Raw genomic sequence first — 17962 nt, 5'->3', positions numbered from 1 at the left:
TGCCCTGCAAAACCTGCAGGCTCAGCCCAGGCTCCCCAGGTTTCTCCAGGGCTGGAAGGAAGCTCAATAACTTCAGACTTTGGAGCTCCACATCCAAACCCACTGTGAATACAGCTCACAAGTTTTTGCTAGCTTAGAGGGGATTAATTCAAGATTGGGCATTTTTGTGCTTCAGTCCTTCCCTTCCCTCCCTCCAAGCAGGCAAGAACAGAGCAGGCTCAGGGCTCCTTATTCAGTTTGTTACAAATGAGCATTTAATGACTGAGTCAGTTGCATGGTTTTGGCCAAAACAAGTATTTCAGGAGAAAAAAAAAAAAACAGTTGTGCTGCGGCTGAGGGAAGATCTCACCCTGCCCCAGGACAGCCAGGCCAGGGCAGGACTGGGCAGCAGCAGAGCACTGCAACTCGAGAATTCCTGCACAACAGCTGGAACTGGCACACGAGGAATGCTCGAAGCTCTCCGGGCTCACAGCAGCTTAACAGGGAATATTTAAAACAACTGAGGACTAAAGCAAGGGGGGCTGGGGAGGAAATCACTGTGGAGGGACAGGGTTTGGTTTTGTGGCCCAGCCAGGTCTGACCGTGCAGCTCTCCCAAATTCCACAGAGCTGCTGAAGTCTGAGTGTGCAATATCAGACAAGGGAGACGCTTTCCTTCCTTCCTTCCCCCTCAATCAAAGGCCAACACAGGGTGTTCCATGGCAGCAGCAGGCAGGGACCTGAGGCAGTTCAGCCCCTCAGCACCACAGAGCTGGACAGCAACAGCCACCACCCAAGGCAGGTGACACCGAGGGGAGGTGAGCCCCTCCCTCAGACACAGCCCTTGGAGGAGGAAGGGCTCTCATTGCAGGAGCCCAGGACACGGCTCCAATGTGGACAAAAAGGCAACAAAAGGCTCTGCTTCAAATCCACGAAAAAGCACCAGGAGCTGCTGTGTCCCAGGCCAGGGACACAGTTCAAGGCAGAAGTGGAAGTGGTTCAGTGGTTCATTCTGTTCTCACCTCCCCCTTGATGCAAGGGGTCGGAGTTTCCCAGGCCCTGGAGCAGCTCCAGGAGCACAGGGAGGGCTCATGTGGACCCCTGGGGTCAGGGCTTCCCTGACAGCTTTGTTCTGCTGCCACCCCACCTGATCCCAGTTAATCACATCCCTGCAGTGACATGTCAGCCAGAGCTGAGCATGTTCCAGAGTAACACTATTCCAGGAAGATCTTCCTGGTTACAAATTCAGTGACAATGAATGCACCAAGAGCACCAGTGCCAAAGGTTTGCAAATGCTACTGAAAAAAAACCAGAAACAAACCAGAAATCATCCCCTTCCCCCTTTCCCTGAAAAAAAAAAAAAAACACAAACCAAATGAAAAAGGCTGCATGAAGCTGCCCAGAGCCCTCTCTGCAGCACAGCCCAGCTCAGACACTAAGCCAGCCCCCAAAATCTTGTGCCATCCATAATTTCACCAGTAAGTAAAGACTGAGGAGGGAGCAGAAAGAATGGAGAAAGCAACTCCACTCTCAGTGTCCAAGGCACCCTGATGCCAAGCACTCCCATGGTACACGTCCTTCCCAGTGCAGGGATTCCCCTCAACACAGCAAATCCCACAGCCCAGTTTGCTTTGACCTTCAACTGAAGGAAGTCTGGAGGGGCCTCTGTGAGCTCTACTCCACAAATAACCAAGATCTATAGAGAAAATAAAGGAAGGACAGAAGAGCCGAGGAAATAGAACAAAAATTATAAACCCTTAAGTTAGGAAAGCCCAAAGCTGAGGGTGTCAAAGCTACTGCTGTAAGAACACCTGGAAAACCTAATGGAGACTCCTCTCTGCAGCAAGGACACACCTGGAGAGGGAGAGAGAAAAGGAGCAGGAATTACTGACAGGGAAGAGCCAGAGGCTGGAACTGCACAGCACTGGAGGCAGAGTCTGACACGTGGGCCCTGGCCAGAGCCCTGTGCCCAGCTCGGGGGTGTCTGCCAGCTTCACAGGGGCACTGTGGCACCTCCAAAGGCACTGAACTGCTCCCCTGGACACGAGCTCCTTCCACACAGCACAGCACACAGCACAGCTCAGCCAGGACTGAACCCCTGCCCATGGCCAGCACCAAAGCAACATTTTCACTGTGCTGCAGCCCTAAGAGAGCTGGGCTGAGACAAGTCCCAGGGACACTGCTACCCTCCCCACAGCTGCCTCATGTGGGGACAGCCTCCAAGCCACCTCCTGCCACATGAGAGAACACAGGGAATACTGTCAGGGAGACCAAGGTTCAGAGTATCTTTAGGATCAAAATTTACAGGGAGAATTCAGCTCTTGGGTGTTGTGGAACAGCCCAATACCCAGCAATCACATCTGGCCCCAGTCCTGTGCCCAGGGCTGGGGAGCACTCCTGTGACAGACTGGGGCTGACCCTGCTTTCCCTCTGCAGGTCACTCTGGCAGTGTCAGTAACACAAAGGGAAGGGGCAGGAAGGGCTGGACCTCTTCAGTGCCCTGGCACTCGGCAGTGGAGCCCTGCTGTCACCCCACAGGTGTGTGCCAGTGCTGCCCAACTCCTGCAAAACCCCCACACAAACCAGCCACATGTCACATCCATGATCACCCACTGCACAGAGGGAGAATGCAAATTTATAAAGTCTGCCTGTTTTGCTGGTGCAGTCTGAGTGCCAGGCTTTAGTGTCTTCTCCTTTCCAGGACTGTGTACATCCAGTTTTCACATCCTGTAACACCTGCAGCCCTTACAGAGCAGAGCTTGAGCCCTAGGTCTGACAGGATCTGCTGTCCCAGGAGGTGGACACAGTGGATACTTCCAAGATATTCTTTTACTACAGTGAGGGACTGCAAAATACTGAATTTCCTAAACCCAGGAACCCCTTGTGTAGCTCTGCCCTCATTTTCAGGTGTGCTCCACTAGTGCTTTTATCTGAATCTAACCCCAAATTGCTCTGTTTGTGTTTGTATTTTATTGTGTGCCACTTTACTAAGGGGACACCCATCCCCAGCTGTTGCACAGACAGAGGCAGCACCCAGCCCCCAGCACAGCTGGAACACATGTGTGAGCACCAGCACATCTCATGGTGTCTTTCTACCAAATAACTCTTTGGTCTTTCTACCAAATAACTCTTTGCTCAGTTGCCAGGAGCAAAGACTGGCCAAGAATTTTTTTCCAAAAGGAAGAGGCTGAGATCATTAAACATTACCAGGAAATCAGTCATGATTTGCTGAAGGGAACTTCAGTTCTGTTATCTCTAGGTCAGGAGAGCTGCTGCCACTCCGGTCACTGTAGGTGTCCCTGCAGGAGTAAAAGATTTGGGGTTAAGGGAGCACAAGTGCTTTAAGGACAGAAAATTAATGTGGGATGCTGCAGCACAGGGAAAACTTCAGCTCCTCTGCTGCGAGGAGCCATTTCAAACTCAAATGTGCAAAAGCAGAGAATTAAAATATCCCTCCATCCTTGGAGGCTCTGAAATGAGAGTGCCTCACACATGAAACTCTTCTGGACCACACCTGACCACTCTGATGTTGGCACCAACACAGGAATCCGTGGTGCAGCTGCACTGCAGCTCAGCCCACAAAGCAACACTTTCCTTTTGGCATTGCATTTGCCTGGGTTTGACACAGGCACTGCTAATTCTCCTCTGCATTTGGTCTGGTTTTTGTTTAGTGCCTGTCAGCACTCAGCAATCCCTCTGTGAGGAGGAGAACAGGTCTGTACCAAGTGTTTGTTGCACAGTCCTGAGTGCCAAAGGGAATTGCAGGCACTGGGGAACAGCAGCACCAAGTAACTGCACCATTAAATCCACCCAAAACACCACTTGCTTTCCAAACTGAAACAAAGAATACTGAAGTCAGAAAAAAAAATAAATAAAAGGCTGCAACCACCAGGGCCTGTTCTTTAAACCAGCAACAGGAACAAGTTTCTTATGGACCAGCCTGTATGTGGGACTTGTCTGAGGAATGTCGGGAAAAGCCCATGAGGTCTCCAGTCACATAAAAGAGCAGGCCCAACCTCAGTCTCCCCAAAGACCCTGACTGACACAGCACAAGGCTGCAGATCTCCTCTCCCTGAAGCCAAGGCCTCTGTGCAGGACAGCTCTGTGGCCCCACAATCATCCTCAACACACCAGATTTCAAAAGCTTTCAAAAGAGTGGAAAGAAGGAGGGGTGCAATACCAGTTATCCCCAGGAGCTCTGTGCCAAGAGGATGCTCTGGGTTATCCTGCTGGAAGCAGCACTGTTCTGTGACAGCTCTGACTGGGACAGTCTTAAACCCACCTGGGGGAGAGCCTGCAGCCCTTCTGCAGGTAGTGGGTGAGTCTCCCTGCAGATGCCAGGAGGAGCCCAAAGTATGGGGGTGATGGCTTGATGGGCCTGGAGAGGAACTCGGGGTGATACTGAACACCAACAAAGAAAGGATGCTCTGAGAGGAACAAACAAAACATTCATGTCAAGTCTCTCAAGCTTGTGGCTGAGTTGCAGGTGAAATCCTGATTATGTTGAATCCCTGATGATGGAAGTATCATTTCCATTTTTGTCCATAAATGGAGAGCAACATGGGATTTTATTTTTACCATCATTTTATGGATGGAATTGAGACAGTCTGAATGGATCCCCCATGAAAACCTGCTCCATTACCCTCCAACACTTTCCCTTGTCCATCCCACACCCACAAACCAACTGCTTAAGCACTCACCTTCCAGCTCAACCACTTCCATCCGCTCTCCCTCCTCATCCTGCCCCACAAACTTCAGACCTTGCTCTTCAAAACACTTTTTCAGCTCTGGATTGACCTAGAAAACCAGGAGCAAGACAAGCCATGATCTCTGGTGTCTGGATTACACAGGAAAGTTCAATACCTACATGAGCATTTTTACCTCAAATCTGTGTCTGTGTCTCTCTTCCAAGAAATCGTGATCTCCATACAGCTTCCCTGCAGCAGAAGGAAGATGTTCTCAGAGCACAGCTTTTAGCACATTCACTTGTCAGCATCTTTCAGAATCTGCCACTTCTGCAGGGGATCAAATTCCCTGATCCCCATTCCCCACCAGAACAGCCTGTGAACACCTGCCATTCAAGGATGCTCCAACATCCCCAGGCCTCACTTCCCCATCCCACACACATGCAAGCCATTCCAGGAAACATTTCCAGAAGAGGTAAGAAGTGCCTTACTCATGATTGAATTCTTGGTTTGGAAAAGTGTCCTCCTCTTGCCAAGCCTCATTGTCCCACCCATTTGCCCAGGATTATGTTCTGGCATGTCTATGACCTGTGGAAAGCATTCAGAGGGAGATGAGAATCAGGAAAGAATAACAGTAACAGGCAGACTCTGACACACAGAAGGAAAAAAAAAAATCCCACCAACAGTCATGCAAAAAAACCAAGGAAACCAGCCCAGGGAACACTGTCTTGACAAGGCAGACCAAGAGAACTAGGTTAGCTGGCTGAGTTGTTCAGTACAGGCTGCACAGCACATATGGGAGGTTTGTGGATATTCAGGAACTTTCACAGAGGAAATGGCCTCAGCGTTTACACAGATTGCACACACCAATACTGTGCTGTTTACTGAACTGCATGTTAAACAAACAAGCAAATTTATGGAAAAACCCAAATCACAATTGCTCACTCTTTGATAAGTAACATCATAAGCTGTTTTCTGATAACTTCCTCACTTTGAGTAGCATTTTAAATTACAGCAGAAGCCAATCATTATGGCAGACCCTGGACCAGAAACACAGAGCCTTTCACACATGCTCCCAGGAATTCAGATCTGTCTGGAGCTATCACACAACAGTTCGAGTTGGAAGGGACCTTAAAGCTCATCCAGTGCCACCCCTGCCATGCAGGGACACCTTCCACTGTCCCAGGCTGCTCCAAGTCCTGTCCAACCTGGCCTTGGGCACTCTGGGGGATCCAGGGGCAGCCACAGCTTCCCCTGGCAATCATGCCCAGGGATGTGCAGGGAAGTCAAGTAAGGATATCACAAGTAAATCACCATAAACTCACCACTGGATGAGAAGTTTTGGGGTCAAACTCTGTTGAGTTCGCATCTGCAACGTAACGTTCAGCAGTCAGGAACACTGAGTGGCTCACACCATGGCATCACCTCCAGGACCTGCCCCAGGGACAGCTGCTCCTCATCCCCAGCTCTGCTGAGCCCCCCCTCAGGCACACAACACCCCAGGCAGCAGGAACAGGGCTGCCAGCGCTGTTCAGTGTCAATTTCAAAGGCTGCACTTGTAGGATAACCCACCCTCATTCAGGAAAAACACACGTTCAACAGCTTCAAATACAGAAATAAAGGCAGGGAGGGGGAAAGGAGCAGAATGGTCTGAGAAACTCCTTTTTCCCCACCCTCATTACTGGAGAGAATCAAAGAGTCAGGCTGAGAACTCAATTTAGCACTCTCTGAAGGGAGTTCTGTTAACAGGGACCTGCTCAATCCAAGTAGTGGGGCTCAGAAGGTAACTCCCCTCACTGAAGGAGCTGCAACTGCTGGCTGGCTGAATTGCTTTTTGGGTTTATTCCCACTGGCTGCAGTGGGAATTTAGCTGCCAAGGTGTTTCATTCAGGAGCTAACAATCTCATGTTGAGCAATAGGAAGCTTTCTGTCATTAGAAGCACAACTTACTCCATTGATTTTTATTTAAATAGGGTAAGGAAATTGCTCTCTTTACTTTGAATTAGCAGAAGATTTTTACAGGTCTAGGTAAAAAATTAAACCTACCTATGAAAAATTTAAAATCAGAGGTACCTAAAAAAATCCCAGGTATTACTCAAGCAACCCAAGAAATGACCAAAGGCAGAAAGGGTTTCATGCCATTACCTTGCCAACCAAGGACACTGCGAGCAAACTCCACCACTGCCAACTGCATTCCCAAACAGACTCCTGTGGAGGAAAGGCAGGACATGGATCAGGTCAGGACAAGGACCTCTGCCCATGCTGCAAAGCACACACACCCTCACAGAGTATCCTGAGTCACAGGAAAACCTTCATGAGGCAAATCTTTCACTGGGACTTAGGGGTCTGTAGTCCTGACAAGCTTTACTTCCCTCCCTTTCCCATCCCCTCTGCTCATACACCAGTTGAGTCTCTCACCACAGACACTTCACTGAAATGCAGTCTCGTATTTCTTGGTGCCAAGATCACCACAGCCTGATCTGAAACATCCCCAGACTGCTGACCCCTCATTACAGACTCCTTCTCAGCACATCCCAGCCAACTCTGACCACTTCAGAGCTAACCAGGGGTGAGGCTGCATTCCCTGCTCAGCTGAGTACAGATCACTGCCTTCAAAACTGCTCATCCCAGACACCAATGAAAATCAGGGGAACTCCTGCTGCACACCAGTTAGGCTGTTTTTCAACTTCCTTTCCTTTATTTCTTCTTATGGATGAAACATGTTTCTCACCTAAAAAGGGTTTTTTCTGTTTCCTTGCCCAGGAAATAGCTTGAATTTTGCCTTCTGTCCCTCGAACACCAAATCCACCAGGAACCAGAACTCCACTGCACGAGGATGAAAAGATTCCATTCAGCATGGCTGCCCCAAACCACACACCCACAAATCACCTCCCTCCCATAAAATCTTGGCCTTGCAAGACCTCTCCCCTGAAAAGGGCTCTGAAGTAGCCACGTGGCAAAGCCTAGCTGCAGCAGTTTCCACATGACTTCACATGAGCTGTCACATAAAGAGGGGGAAATATTTCATAAATGCCAATTTTACCTTCCCAAAGAGAGATCCCAAATCTATCATAGGTTACCATGCTGAAATGGTTCGTGCTGTGAGACTCACACCAAACATGTTTGCAAACACATCACCCAGCCAGGCCCATGCTGGAGGAAACCCCTGGATACAGTGTCAGGTTGTCCTAACACCAAACTCTGCAGGAGGTTCTTTCTTCTGCTCTCACTCAAATCCTGCTGCCCTGAGGGGTAACAGACCCCACTTGTTCTTGTTTTTGTGCTAATTCTTGGCACTCCTCTGCATACTAATGCTTTTCCCCCTCTCACACTTTATTTCTGAAGAACTTGTTACCCCATTTACACCTTCCATTCTCACTGTGGCTTTAACAGCCTTCACCAGAATCTTTCATTTCTCCTGATTTCCTCTGTTTTCACCTGATCATGCAGGTGTGCATATCCTCACCAGCATGATCATTTCCCCCACCTCCCTCACTTATTTAACAATCCTCCATTGAACACCTTATCCTAAATGCCCCTGACAGGTGTTTGGGGCCTTGTCAGTGTGCTGAAAACAGGTTTATCAGACATTCTCCAAGGAAGGGGCCACAGCAGAACTTACTCAGCACCACAGAGCTTCTGCCACGCCTCGTGGTACCTGACAGGCTCCTCCTGCAGAGTGTCTGGCTCCAAGTCAGCAGAGTCAATGTACTGGGAAGAAATCCAAGAAAAGGATGATGAGATATTGCCACAAGAGTGTACAGGACCTCCTGAATTCTCATTAAATTAAGACACCATCATTCCTCCTGGACAGCTCTGGGTTTGTTTCCTAAGGGTTTTCTGGGCTGATTTCCCATCTGTTAGCCAACAAAACTCCTTTCCTCACCACCCTGCTCTTGGTGCACAAACAGAAGCCATGATTTCTCTGTCCTCCCCTCCCTGCAGCACTGCTGTGACTTACACCAAGTCCCTGAGCCCCAGCCTGTACTGTTCAATGTGAGGTGTTAATGCAAGGTGGGAACATGGGGCTGTGCAGACACAAATCACCACAGAGAGAGGGGAAAAAAATTATTCCTCTCTCATCAAATAAACATCTCCTTCAAGAGGCATTGCAGAAGAAATAGGCTATGGTGAAACGCGGGCTGCTGTAATTAAAGGGTGTTATGACAATGGAAAAAAACCCTGCAATTTTTCCATTTTCTCATCTCCAGCATTCCAGTACCTCTGAACTTCTGGATGTTCTGGCAGGCTGCTAACCCTTTTAAGGAACCATTTTGTCTTTTTGTTTGTTTTTTGGAAGTTGCAAAACTACCAATCAGTTCTTCAGCACGAGACCTCCCTGCACAAGGCTCACAGAGCTCACTTCACTTCTGAGCCACTCAGACACAGCTGTGCCAGGGAATACCCACAGATGCACGTGCAGGGTCTGCACTTTACCTGACTTGTTTTTCTTATTTTCACCTCTACTGATTCTGGAAGTTGAAAGGAAACCCTAACCTAGATCAGTACTGTTAAAAAGCAACCACCTATTTCCATGACTCACTGGCATCATGGGACTGCTGGACATTTAGAAGTCTATTGAAATGAAAATAAAATTTCTAGCAACAGGTACATATTTCCCCTCTTCAGAGCATTCACCTATGACCAAGACCCCTGAAAGCATCTGTGCATCCAAACCAGCATGAAAACCTCAATAAAGCCTGAGGCAGGAGCATCATAAAACCAGAGTACCACAAGGTTAACAGCAGCAACCCCCAAAAAGAATCATTTGCAACAAGTGTTAGAGAAATGAAAGCAGAGAGTGCCCCCCTCCAATCCATCCACTACTGTCACAGCTCAGCACACAACACTGAGCACTGAGGAGTTTCCAGCCACTGCAGCTCACAGGAGGAGAGGCTGGTTTGCTCTGAAGCTGGTTTAGGCCTGATAACAGCTGTTTTAATGCTGTTATAATCAAAACAGCTGTCTTGATGCAAGAATAATTTGGAAGTTCATTGGCTGAATCACTTCTCCCTTTCTGTCTATGGGTTTGTGAAAATCTGAATTAGGATGGGCAGCACTGCAGGTGGAAGTGGGATGGGTGGAGATTTTTCCCCACACACAGACCCATCCCTACCTTAATGTCAAGTTTGTGGTTGATGGCCAGGGCAGAGTGCTCCAGGGCTTTGATGACAGATGCATAGGAGTCAGAAAACTTGGTGTATTTGCCCACCAGTGCAATGGAGCATGTTTCAAGCAGACGGTCGTACCTGCAGAACACCAGAACACACAGGTTATTCCAGCAGAAACAGGAGAGGGATGGGAGTCACTTCCATTCTGTTCAGCTTTCCGAGGAACAAACAGCTATGTTCTCCTAAGTGTGTCCAACAGAGCTGACGTCTTTGGAAGAGTGACCTTTTATTATAATTATGATTTAGGATCATCAAAGCAAGATCAAAACCAGAACAATGACTGAGGAAAACAGTTGCAGAAAGCCACATACAAATTAACTCATCTCTCCTGATGATGAAAAGCCATTCTGAGCAGATCCAAACTGCCTTTTCAGGAAGCTGTATTAGATTCAAAGGCTGCAGTGAACTCCTAGGAGAGGATCAAAGCACAGCTTGGTGTATGTTTGTACTGCACAGTATCTTCCCACATTGCTGCTGAGCTTGTATCAGCAGCTACAAACACAGAAAGCATTTCTGCAGTCCTAAGGCTGTGCTGCCTCCACTTTCAATCCCCAGCACCTGGCAGCACAGGACTCACACAGCATTCCTGGCCACAGCCAAGAGTTTTTTTAAAGTTTCTCTCAGAATTGCTAAATACCTTCAGCCCAGCTGGTGACAAGGGCATTCCCCATCATAAGGAAATGTTATTGACAGGGCTGGCTTCTGTCAGGCACAGAAATCAAGGAAAGCATCCAGATCTTGAAAATTAATTTCTTGTAAGAACAAAAATATTTAAGGCTTCAGCTGACGTTCAAGCCCTTTCTGAAAAGACTATTTTCCCCATTTCTCTATTTCTCTTGTGAGTCTATTCCTCACATGAAAAAGCCCCAGTGTCCAAGGAGTCTCAGAACAGGTACCTAGCACTTGTCTCACTTGCCTGAAAGCACTCCCAAAGATATTCTTTGACACTCCTGACATCTCCATATAGCTACAAAAGGATTTCAACACTTTGTAATGTTACTGAGAGGTTTTGTAATAAAAAGGGAGGGCAGAGCTGTCCAGCTTTTAATTACTTGAAGCTGAGTTTGACTCAGACAGTACACTTCTAACATAAGATAAGGATCTCACTAAGCTTATCTCACAGGATTTTATGGAGAAAGGCTGAGGGAATTGGGGTGGCTCAGCCTGAAGAAGAAAAAGCTCCAGGGAGACCTTATGGCAGCCTTCCAGTAAGAGGATTTATGTGAAACATGAGGACAGACTTTTTAGGAGGGTCTGTTGTGCCCAGACAAGTGGTGATGGTTTTAATCTAAAATAGGGGGGATTTAGGCTAGATAGAAGGATGAAATTTTGTACAATGACAGTGGTGAGGCACTGGCACAGATCATCTACAGCAGCTGTGGATTCCCCACCTTGGAAACACTCAAAGTTTGGAAGGGGCTCTGAGCAAAAGAAAAAAAACCAATGTGAACATCTAAGAACACTTGAGGAATAAGAAATAACACTCATCATCTCAAACTACCAACAACCCAAGAAAAGAAATCCTGAAGTGTGCTGCAGTGTGCCCAGCAGTGCAGCTCACCTGTCAGCCATCTCCTTCCACTTCATCAGCATCCTCCTGGGCTGCCTCTCGATGGGAAGGTCCAGCCTGTGCCTGAAGTAATCCACAACTCCCTGCTCCTCCAACAGCAGAGGAACCCGGTAGATAGAGGAGACATCATGAACACAAATGACCTGTTCATAAAATAAGGGTGCCATTAAAACACAGCCATCCAGTGCCTGTACAATCATTTTTACTCAGCTATTCAGAGTTCCTGTCCCTAGCAGAAAACCATATGACCACCTAGACTTCCGGGCAATAACGTGTTGAATAACGTATCAGTAGCTTAATACTGGTTTCCTTATGCTTGAAAAAGCCATTCTTCAGCACTTCCAAGGCATTAGTGCTCCCTGGAGCCCCTTGGGAAGGGCCATAACGCAGTAACCCAGCAGCAGGAGAGTCAGCTGCCCAGCACATTACGTGAGCAGCACTCAGCAAAGTTCAAAGAACACTCCAGAGAGACTCCTGTGATACAGAATCCCAAGTGCAGCTACAGTCAAACTGCCACAGGCACAGCTTCCTCCTTCCTAACCAGGGCTCCCAGTCTGAGTGAAACACAGGGAAATCTGTGACCCCCATACACTTTACAGGGTGCCCCTCATCAAATTTGAGATTACACAATTAGGAGAAAAGAATTCTTAGGTCAATGAGGAAAATCTATATCAACAGTTCCAGTTCACTGAAATGGGAAAAGATGGCTCAGAACAACTGTCACCTGTCCATTAATAATGAACCTGTACTTTAAGGATCCAAAACACACTGGCAAAACTTTTTGAAATCCTCATTTCAACTGACTCAAATGAAAGCAGAATTCAGTACTGCACCAGTCAAACCTCCTTGGCTGCACATCTTCTTTTACCCTCAGTGCTGTTCACTTCTCAATCCAAGTGCAACAGCAGTCAGAGCAACAACTACATAGAACTGCATTAAACTTCCTGGAAAGGGACAAGAGCCAACTTATTTTGAATTCCTAGCCAACAAGAGATAGATATTTTACTGATGACACATCAACATTATTGCCAACAGTGCAGTGCTTGAAATTGCAGGACTCAAGTTTGGTCTTGCTGTAGAACAGATTAATAAAAATTACTTGACAGAACCTGGGATTGCAAAGTTATACTGAGTCTTTCACAAAAAGACAACGTTTTCCAGCTCCAGCTGGATTGGAAAGTGCTAAAACTCAGTCTACATACTTTTGACTATTTTCCAAGGTCCACCTTAGAATGTGTTACAAGTCTCAGTATAGAAAGAATCATGCAAAAATGGAATTTGTGCATATCACAACCTTCAAGTGATGCAATGCTTCTCCCAAACACCATTTCAACCTCCCTGTGAAATCTCTCTTCAAGAATTTGTGGACAGAAGAATAATATTGTGAAAAGAGCAGTGTATGAAGTACAGTCATATATCCTTTACAACTAATTTAAGGTAATGTTTTCACCTCTAAATACTGGAAAATTTCATTCTTCTATGTTCACAGAAGGAATGTGGAACTGTAATTAAGGTCAAAACAGTGATTCAGAAATCACCTTGGATACCATAGAATCCTCTAAGCTTACACCAATCACCTTACAAGAAAACCTGAGTGCTGGCACAAAAAGAATTGATTTAGTAACATGTATCAGGAAGAGAGGTAAGACAAAGCAGCAAATGAATTATGCAGCTACCAAAACACAGAGCTAGAACTGCTGCACTACACAAAACTCCCCTCAGCATCTGACAAACACCTCCAGTATTTACTGCAAGGAAGCACAGACAGCAATCCTTACCTGTTCTGGTTCAACATGACAGAACATGGAAATCTTTTCTTTTACTGAGGTATCCAGTGGAGTGGAGCACCTGCAAACAATCTAACAGAGCAACAACATGAGGGTTGTGATGCCAAACAGAAACACTCAGGCATTCATAAAACAAACCTCTAAAAAGAGCTGTCTTTGTGCAGTCTCTGTGATTTGAGAAAAAAACCCCACAACTCCATTTCTTTTCCTTATTTATCACCACTATACAAGAGCTCTCAAATTAAGCATTACTTAGACAAGACTGCTGTTGCAACATGCCAGATTTTTACATTCAAAGCCATGCAACACAAACCTTACCAGATCTGGAGAGAGCCCGAGACCTCTGAGCTCACGAACACTGTTCTGGGTGGGTTTGGTCTTCTGCTCCCCTGTCGAGCTTGGCTGGTCAGAGAAGAGCAGTTGGTGCATCAGATTGTGATAAGCAGCAATGATTCAGCAGGTTAATCAGGAGTCTCAGACATCTCATAAAAACTTTTGACTCAGTTCTTGGACAATTCACATGAACCTCACGTAGCCCATTTTAATCCCCAGGACTGAAAGCAACAGCAGGAACCCAAGTTCCAACGTGCCCCCTGGAGTGCAGGAAGGAGAGGGACAGAGAGCCTAAGGTTTATCCACAGCTCCCTCCAAATACCTGATGTTCTGTATTTCTGTTTTTTCTCTATAAATCACCTGGCCTGGACAGAATGGGAAAAAGGAAAAGAGAACAAAGACTGATCTGCACTCCATAATTATCAATTTGCTCTGTCAAATCCAGTTCAGTCTGACACAAGGGATACTCATGCTGCATTTCTGCAACTCCCAAGCGTTTATTACACGTTTACACCCTTTGAAGAATTCTTGTTCAATTCCTGTAAAACTTTTTAAATACATAAGCATATAATCTCTGCATTTCTGCCAGAAGTTTACATATACACAGAAATACAAAAGTAACAGCACTTAGAGATACAGCATTTCAGAAACACCTATTTAGGAAATTTTGGACTGAGGAAGCCTCTGACCACCAGTATGTTTTGGGTCCTTACCTGGGGAACCAGACTGACGTGAATGTTACAGAAATTCTCTCTTTTGGCTTTGAACTGGAACTGGCGGAAGGCCTCAATGAAAGGCATGCTCTCGATGTCACCCACGGTGCCCCCGAGCTGGCAACACACAGACACTGGCAATTACAGCTACTGCCAAAACAGCACCTGAGGTGTACACTAGAGACATGAAAATATACCTAACAATCTACTCCAGGTACTCCAGGTACATAATTTCCCTACAAATCAAAAAGCCACAAGAAAACCAGCTTCCCCTATGGGCAGCACCTCTCCAGAGACATCAGCTTGACTTCTATTTTCTATTCAGAGAAAAGACTTAGATGTGAAAATTATGATTTATGAACATTAGGTGGCACTGAGAAGCAAAATTTCTGTTAAGTTTTAGGAACTATACAGAGTGGACACATGCAGGAACAGATGCAAGACTATACTTGGAGCCTCCCAGGCCCTGTCAGACAGTGCCTCCTTGGTACTTGAGATCTCGGCTTTGATCCTGGCACAGAAATTGGCACCCAAGCTGCAGGCAGAGTCCAAGTCACCATGACCCGGGCTCTGTGACAAGCTCCCTCTCCTGTGTTAGCATATCCCAGCAGCCAGCTCAGCAGTGTCAGAGCCTTTGCCCTGCTCCATCTCCTTCTGGCAGCAGAATGTTCCATGAACATGCTGAGAACTGCCACCACTAACTTGTGCCATTCCCTGTCGCATATCTGTGCTTGAACTGGTCACTCGGAGGAAGAAAGACAACTGATCCCAGAGGGGATTTACCTCCCCTCCCTCCACGCACCAAGAAGAGGGCACAGCACAATTAACTCAGACTGGCATATTGAGTTACAAGAGCTAAAAAATTCATTCTGTAGGTTGATTCACAGAATATCCTGAGCTGGAAGGGATCCACCAAGTGCAGCCCCTGTCCTTTCCCTGACACCCCAACAACCCCACCCTGGGCATCCCTGGAGCTCTGGCAGCCTCAGGGCCGTGCCCATTCCCTGGGCAGCCTGGGCAGTGCCAGCACCCTCTGGGGGAAGAACCTTTCCCTGAGCTGCAGCCCAGATCTCCCCTGACACAGCTCCAGCAGTTCCCTGGGGTCCTGTGGGGCTGCCCCTCATGAGGCAGCTGCAGGCTGCAATTCAAAAATTATAGAGTAAGTGAAGTTAACAAGGGAATTTTTAACCCATACTGCATACAAGAAACAAAACTACCTAGTTTTTAAAAGTTACAAACCTCAATCACACAAACTTGGGGTTCAATGCCATCTTCATCCACGGGAATCTGTGCCTGCCTCATTACCCATTCCTGTATGGCATCTGTGATGTGGGGAACAACTGGAAAAGAAACCCAGGCAAGGGTTAAAGCCCCCACACGTTTCTCCCTCTTAACTCATTAGAGAGCAAATTATTGACAGTCACTAGCCAGCTTCCCATATGGCTTGAGCAGGAATTTTAGTCTTTAAAGAACTATGCATTTTTGAAGTGATTATTCTTGGCTGTGATTTTCAAGTGCCTTGGCAGGAAATTGAACCCTGCTTTAATTTAAACACACGTAAGCAACATTTCCTTTAAGCTGAAAGATTCAAGCACAAACTGTTCTTTGCTCTAAGCAGAGAAAGTTACTCGGTTTTTAACTGTCTGTAAAAGTCTAATGTCAACCACCTGTGGAGAGTGGTTGAAAAGGAAATGGACAGATCTGATACTCACAAATTCTTTGGGTTTTCTAATGACATGAGTTAACAAAAGCATTTACCACTTTAACCAGCTAACAAACAACCCCAAAGTGTATTAGTCTGAATTCTGTTCACATTTATCACTGGGTACATTAGACAGCTGGACCCAAGCCCAGCACAGTCCAAAAACAAGCAGGATGGTGCAGAGCCTCAAGCAAAGATGAAAGGCAAAAGCATCCAGCCAGGACTGAAATACAGAATGCACTTCTAAGCACCAGGAAAGAAGTTTTGCATCACCTTGGACCGTTTTGCCAAGATAATCTCCCTTCCTCTCCTTGTTAATGACATACTGGTAGATCTTCCCCGTGGTCAGGTTGTTGTCTTTGGTGAGTCGGATATCGAGGAAGCGCTCGTAGTTCCCGAGGTCCAGGTCCACTTCCCCTCCATCATCCAGCACAAACACCTCTCCTGCAGGCACAGAAACACACACAAGCACACGTGTCAGGCACGTGGAAGAATTCAACGTAAGGAAACTCCTTTCCTGACTGCCACAGTAAGTTTAGGAGTGGCGAGCAGAACTAAAAGCCTCCTGTAACCGAGAGGACCAGCGCAGAGGGGGGGACTGAACCCCTTGAGGCAGCAGCAAGAACAGGCCAGAGCACATCTGTGCCGCGGGCACAGCAGCCCCACCAGCCGGGCCGCAGCGCTGGCAGGCTCAGCACCAGGCACAGAGGCTCGTACAAAGGAGCTGATTCACGGCAAGCCGAGACAGCCCCGGCGCCCCACGGCAGACCCGGACACCGAGCACGCGGGGCACTCACCGTGCTCGTACGGGGAGAAGGTGCCGGCGTCGATGTTGATGTAGGGGTCGATCTTGATGGAGGTGACATGCAGCCCGCAGGACTTGAGGATGGTGCCGATGCTGCTGGCGATGATCCCCTTGCCGATGCCCGAGATCACCCCGCCCGTGACCAGGATGTACTTCATCTGCCCCGCGCCTGGACGCGACAAGACACCGGCACCGCCTCAGCGCGGGCTCTGCGAGCGGGACGCGCCCCGGGCGCTGCCATTCCTGACAGCGGCCCGCGGGCCGCTCCCCGCCCGCCGCTGAGGGCCGGTGCCCTGCCCGCTCCTCCCGCCGCGAACTCCCGCCTCCGCCGCGAGCCGCCCGCGTGGCCGCGCCGCCGGGCCCGCGTGTTCCCTCTCTACCGCCCGCCCGCTCCCACCGCCCCCCCCGGCGCCGCGCGGATGGTCCCGCCCGCCGCCCTCACCTGGGGCCGCCGGGCGCGCCGACAGCGCGCGCGCGGGGGGAGCGGGCGGGAGGTGCGGAGCGCGCGCGGCGCCGCTCCCGGCCGGCTCGGCTGGGAACCGCATGAGGCCCGGCTGCGCCTCTGCGCCTGCGCGGGGCGGGGCGGACCGGGGGGCGGGCCCAGAGCCTGAGGGCGGGGGCGTGGCCGGAGCCGGGATAGCCCCGCCCTCTGCCCAGCCCCGCCCCTCAGCGCCTCACGGAGAGCGGGAGCGCTCTTGGGATAGCGGGGTGAACGAGGGCGGGAAAGGCCCTTACTAACACCTGCTCACCATGTCCCCAAGTGCCACATCCACACCTTTCTGGAACGCTTCCAGGGATAGGGGCTCCACCGCTGCCCTGAGCAGTCTAGGCCAGGACAATCTTTCAGTGAAGAAATTCCCACTGTCCACCCTGCGCCTGCCCTGGCCCAGCCTGAGGCCGTTCCCTCTCCTCCTGTCCCTGTTCCCTGGAGCAGAGCCCGACCCCCCCCCAGCTGTCCCCTCCTGGCAGGAGCTGTGCAGAGCCACAAGGTCCCCCCTGAGCCTCCTTTTCTCCAGGCTGAGCCCCTTCCCAGCTCCCTCAGCTGCACTAGAGGTGGATTCTCTCAGTGTTGCTCTCATTTTCTGGTGTCCGTGTGTCCTGCCAGCACATTTCCTCCTGGACATGTGCCCTGGGTGTTGATAGCTCTGTGGGCAGAGATGTCTCTTTGCCTCCCCTGGGCTGGGGCTGTCCCCTCGCTGCTGGCACAGGGTGACCCTG

At 48.8% G+C, this 17962-nt stretch overlaps 1 protein-coding gene across 1 annotated transcript; it reads right to left on the bottom strand.

Moving 5' to 3' along the window:
* Positions 1 to 228: 228 nt before the first annotated feature.
* CTPS1 (CTP synthase 1) lies at positions 229 to 17263 on the bottom strand. The gene is made up of 19 exons (XM_053964681.1): positions 17187 to 17263; positions 16737 to 16913; positions 16213 to 16383; positions 15477 to 15577; positions 14238 to 14354; positions 13510 to 13593; positions 13183 to 13263; positions 11396 to 11547; positions 9780 to 9912; positions 8286 to 8374; positions 7395 to 7489; positions 6809 to 6871; positions 5989 to 6032; positions 5155 to 5251; positions 4860 to 4915; positions 4679 to 4775; positions 4261 to 4405; positions 3186 to 3277; positions 229 to 1832 (listed from the first exon to the last, which is right to left on the bottom strand). Exons 2-18 carry the CDS (start codon positions 16900 to 16902, stop codon positions 3193 to 3195), a joined length of 1776 nt encoding a protein of 591 aa, XP_053820656.1. The 5' UTR covers positions 16903 to 16913; positions 17187 to 17263; the 3' UTR covers positions 229 to 1832; positions 3186 to 3192.
* Between the last annotated feature and the right edge of the window lie 699 nt (positions 17264 to 17962).

This window comes from Vidua chalybeata, chromosome 25 (genome assembly GCF_026979565.1).
Source record: "Vidua chalybeata isolate OUT-0048 chromosome 25, bVidCha1 merged haplotype, whole genome shotgun sequence".
In the NCBI taxonomy this organism is placed as follows: Eukaryota; Metazoa; Chordata; class Aves; order Passeriformes; family Viduidae; genus Vidua; species Vidua chalybeata.
The sequence above is the reverse complement of the archived record's forward strand: the minus strand, read 5'-3'. Positions and strand labels throughout refer to the sequence as shown.

What these genes read in the sequence shown, in the direction of transcription:
- CTPS1 (XM_053964681.1), bottom strand. Translation starts at nt 16,902, where the DNA reads ATGAAGTACATCCTGGTCACGGGCGGGGTGATCTCGGGCATCGGCAAG. An exon ending in GTCATGTTGAACCAGAACAG is followed by an intron (nt 11,548 to 13,182) that starts GTAAGGATTGCT and finishes TTTTATGAACAG; the next exon opens with GTCATTTGTGTTCATGATGT. An exon ending in GGAAGTGGTTGAGCTGGAAG is followed by an intron (nt 4,406 to 4,678) that starts GTGAGTGCTTAA and finishes TGTTCCTCTCAG; the next exon opens with AGCATCCTTTCTTTGTTGGT.